The 5005-nt window shown below is 45.3% G+C and overlaps 1 protein-coding gene across 1 annotated transcript; it reads left to right on the top strand.

Moving 5' to 3' along the window:
• Nucleotides 1-1635: 1635 nt before the first annotated feature.
• LOC119186195 (facilitated trehalose transporter Tret1-like) lies at nt 1636-3856 on the top strand. Its single transcript, XM_037434906.2, has 2 exons — nt 1636-1875; nt 3496-3856. Exons 1-2 carry the CDS (start codon nt 1658-1660, stop codon nt 3839-3841), a joined length of 564 nt encoding a protein of 187 aa, XP_037290803.2. The 5' UTR covers nt 1636-1657; the 3' UTR covers nt 3842-3856.
• Nucleotides 3857-5005: the final 1149 nt, after the last annotated feature.

Here is a 5005-nt window from a genome sequence, read left to right as displayed (position 1 = left end):
TACTTACAAAAAAGTGGAGTATGTATTGGTTCATGCTTGGCACCCATTCTCAGTGACATATTTCTAGCACATCAGGATCGTGTCTTGTCAAACAAACTTGATGACTCTGTGGTTTTTAAAGTCTGCCGTTTTGTTGATGATTATTTAGTGTTGTTTAAATGTGACAGTTAAAATTTTCAGACCATTTCCTCTGACGTGTTGACTGTTTTCCGAGAGTGCCTGAAACCATTAGTTTTAACGTATGAATCACCCACTGATAACAACCTGAAATTTCTAGATTTGAAGCTTTTGCTAGAACCCCGACATGTTTGCTGGATGTATGAACCAAGAAGCGGCAAGCCACTTCTGCCTTTCGGCTCAGCTCACTCAAAATTGGTCAAGCGGGGCATTGCTAACCTCTGCCTTGCCAACGCCTTAAAGAAGTCTTGCCCCCACATGGTACACCGCAGCTTTGCTCTACAAGTGGAACCCCTCAGCAAAGCCGGTTACCCCGCACACGTTCTAGTTTCAGTGGCGGAAAAGCTGGTCACTGTCGTGAAGCGAGGCAACAAACCAGATAAGCGCAACAGCGTCAGTAAGAGCCGGCCTGTCGTACTACCGTACGTGCACGACATCTCACACAGGCTGAAAAAGATTGCTCGAGACGCCAACGTTCTTGTTGTTTTTTCAGCACCTGAAAAATTGCAGAAGCTTTGCAAACGTGTAAATACACCTCGCGCAACTTCTGCCGCGTGCTCTGTCGCGCACAGGACATGCTACGTCCCATGCGCAGTGGGAGTCGTATACTTAATTCCACTGACGTGTGGGTGCGGCCAAAATTTCTAAGTATATGGGTGCGTCTATGTCGGCCAAACCGGCAGGTGCATAAACGACCGCCTGCGAGAACACAGAAACAATGTGCACAATGTGGTACAAGGGCATCTTGGCATTCATTGCCGAGATTGTGGGTGCACCCCCCTCTTTGATCAGTGCTCTATATTGGCAAGGCACAGGGAGCAACTTTCCCGAGAAATTATCGAAGCAGAAAGAATACACGTGCTAGGAAATACATGCGTAAGCACTTCATCGGTTGCTTTATCCCAGGCTGAAGGCGATTACCTGGCTGGGCTTTGAGGCATTAGAGGACCTGTCACACGTGCTGTTACTGGTGTGTAGATTGGGCTTGTTTTTTACATTTATGCTCTGTAATCTTCCTTTTTAGACGTATAAATTCTTGCCACTCTGCAAAATAAAGTTAGTTGGAAGTCAGCGCTCTTTCTGTCTACCCTGTCCTTTTTTCCTTTGTTCGCGCGCTGAAACACCTTGCAAATATGAATACGCACCAACTAGCCCAAGCTTCCACTCTTGTAAGGAATGAAGACGACGATGTTGTTGTGGGGCTGTGTCTGAACAACGCTCTTGTCCTGCATCTTTGCATACTGTGTGCAGTGTTAGCCACCCGGCGTTCACTTATTAAATACTCCCCGTTACAATATTCTTGCTGGAGCCCTTTACTAAATGTAGGAATACGCCAGTGCTATACTCAGTGGGAAGTCACACGTAGCCAACCAGATTTCATTCATTTTGTATCTTCCATTTCTCTATTTCTTTCCACATTGAAAGGGTGGTGTCGACATGCCTCCTGCTGTACCTCCTTCAGAACATCTCAGGCGCCCAAATGTGTCTGCTGCGTGCTGTTCAAGTGATGAGCAACGTGGTGGTAGAAGTACCACCACAGTTCCTGGCCGTTGTGCTGGTTTTCTCGCACCTCGCATGCACCACCCTGGCCACAGCCTTAACGCCCCTCACAAATCGTCGCACGCAGCTCGGAATCTCAGCCTTCCTGGTTGCAGTCACTCTCTTCATTTTTCGACCGCTGGACCACCTAACATTCACGTGAGTCCCACTTTCTTAATGTGCAAGAGCTTACCGAGTGCATGACAGCAATGCTGTCTTACCATTCTGTAGCACGGGGTTCGTGTAAAAAAGGAAACAGAAAAGCAAGAGCACAAATGATTTTCTGTCTCTCTTTTTTATGTTTGCTTCCTTTCCCGAAATTCGCGCTACCACAATACGTTAAGTAAACACGTCCAAGAAGAAGTTATCCTGTTGCTGTCTTAGTCTACGGCGTCCCATCGTTCATGTAGTCGTAGTCATAGTACTAGTACTGGTAGTAGTAGTAGTAGTAGTACATCACGCATATTGCGTGACAAGGGCTCGCGGTCAATGAAGAAATAAAATAAATAAAAATAAATCAATTTCCCTGGCAAGGCAGGGTTTGAACCCAAGCCCTCACGGTCTGAAAGCAAGTGTCATTACCATTGGTCTACTCACTGACACTTACCGAGTCATGTGCAAGCGGATACATACGAAATTTAGCGGAGAATTTCCGAAACCACATGATCTCGCCAGCCAAATACACACTCTTCCCTATTTACAGAATGGCTGTCCGACTATAGGCACAACGGGGTATTTGTGCTGATCCATGGAATTAACTATGACAAGAAGTTTAATTTTGATGCAGTCGCAAGAAAGCATGATTGACTCTTACGAGGAATGTTTCGTCGTAGAAATCGGTGGCCAAAATAGCAGAACATGTCTGCACGTCTGACGTATTTTTCAAAAACAACAACAAAAACAAAACAAAACAAAATCAGTCACACAGGCATCAGTCAAGGGAGGTTACATTCACCGCCGTGCCAACAACAGAAGCTGCGCAAGCCACTTCGCTAAATTGCGGTGCTAGATCTGCTAGATCCTGGTGGCGCTGTGCTCTGCTAGATCCCTATGGTAGAACTCTGCTAGATGACGGTGGTGCTCCGGGCACAATAGTAGAGCGTGGTGCCCCGGAAGAAACCCATGGTGCTCACATTGCCACAATGCTCTGTCGTGTTCTCAAGGAGCTAATGTGATGTAAAATAAAATATAAATGATAAAGGGGTTTTCTGAGCATGCAGCGGAGTGCTTGAGCTTTCCGGAGATTCATTTTTAGTAGTTTTACCACATGTGAATTTGTAATGCGGTCATCTACAAACGCACTATGAACGATGCTACTACTTTCGTGTTTGCGAATTCTATTAACGCGACAAAAGCCTTCTAAATTTCTGATAATAAACATAAGTTGATTCATTTATTTGCACTTCGCGCGCCAGCACCCTACAACAGGAAATCAAGAGTACTTGTTCCCATAAAAATTTGTACAGAGTACACAGACGTCTCTATCATATGCAAGTACACGTTCAAACATAAAACGCAAACGTACCAATGTACAATAGGCATACATTTAAGTCTTGTTAAAAACAAAGGTATGGGCACATGTTCCCTAATTTTTAACGCAGTTTAATATAACAAAGGATATTATCGGATATCTGCAGACTAACAAAAGTAGCTAAATATCCATCGTAGCATGCCACTGTATAGTATCATTTTGTGAAAGCTCGTACGTGGCATGTGGGATGGTGGTTTCGCTATTCATGAAGGCTGACAGAAACTGTGCCCACTTTTTAACTCGCCCAGCCACTGGTCCGTGACTGAACAGTCTGGCAAGACGAGCTGGGGGGCCGCGTTCTCCATCGGAATGCTCGTCGTGGCCTACTCGGTGGGCGTGTGCCACCTGCCGACGCTGCTGACCGGCGAGCTCATGCCTTCGAGGATACGTTTGCTGGGTTCGTCAATCGTGTGGTCGTCGCGCTGGCTCTTGGCCTTCCTGGTGCTGTACTTCGACGTCGACGTGCTCACCGCATTCCAGCAGAAGGGACCGTTGCTGGCGCTAAGCCTTACAGTGGCAGTTGTCGCCGCGACAGCCATATACCTTATCCCCGAAACTGAAGGTCGTTCGCTAGGCCAGATTGAACACGACTAACCAGCGAGCCCCGTATTTCTGATTTAATAGCTAAACAACTGCAATCATAGTGTATTGTATATACATAAATAATAGCTACTGCACGTTTATTAACGCTGTATGATCAAAAGATATTGCATCAATTTCAGACCGAATAGTGGCGCATCGAAACTTAAACATTGATAATATAGTTTTTTTATATGATATCACGGCTCGCATTCACGTTGTGTACGTTGGCTATCGACGTATATGGCGTTCTCTTTAGACATACCTATTGTTTGCTTACTTTATAAAATCTGTGCTGATCCTATAAAACTTTGGCGTGGCGTAATTTGTTCTTCGTTTTTATTTACCATTTTTTAGGGATATTAAAGCATATCAATGAATCAATGCCACTGCAGTGTTTGAACTTTTGATTTCCGCAGTTCCCCTCGGTGGAACAGGAACAGTGGCTACGGCTGCTGACCCTAAGGTAACGGATGTGAGCCAGGCTGCGGTGGTCACATTTTGATTAAGGTGAATTGGTAGAGGCCCGGTATTGTTGGATGCCAGTGCACGTTAACGGGGCACTCAAGTCAAATAATAATTAACGTCAGAGTGAAAGCTCCATGTAAGACAAAATTCAAAACGACAATTTTATCAACAAAAGTGCCTTACTTACCGAGAAAATAAGGTAAATGCACAAGAACACAAGTGCCGCAGTAGAGCATTCTCAAAATGATTCCGAAGACATCAGACGGATCGCCTACAAATTATCAGTAGTAATCGATTTATCTGCACTAAACAAAGAACCTTCCGTGCATCAAGAGACGCTATTTTTCGTTTCATTCATTGAAAAAAGAACTGCCGGACGTTACTAAGGGGAATGGCGCTAATGGTTTAAAAATTCAGTTTTCGTGTAGTGACATTGGACAGGTGCTGTCATCTAGCGAGACGCAGCTAAAAAAACAAAACAAAAAAAACGTCCGCTAAGGCCTCCGAGATAGCGGGCGCGCGCCCACCATCTCGAAGGTTAAGATTGTTGCTGTTGTGCCTCCCGCTGCTCTCGGTTTGTTACTAATAGCACAATGAAGCCGGGCAAAATTGTTCCTGGCAACAGTGACGTGAGTCGGTCCGGTCAGTCCGCTTCTTTAGGTGGGTACTTTGAAGTGCGCTAACCCGATGCGAACCACTAAAACGTGATTT

This window comes from Rhipicephalus microplus, chromosome 10 (genome assembly GCF_043290135.1).
Source record: "Rhipicephalus microplus isolate Deutch F79 chromosome 10, USDA_Rmic, whole genome shotgun sequence".
Classification (NCBI taxonomy): Eukaryota; Metazoa; Arthropoda; class Arachnida; order Ixodida; family Ixodidae; genus Rhipicephalus; species Rhipicephalus microplus.
The sequence above is the reverse complement of the archived record's forward strand: the minus strand, read 5'-3'. Positions and strand labels throughout refer to the sequence as shown.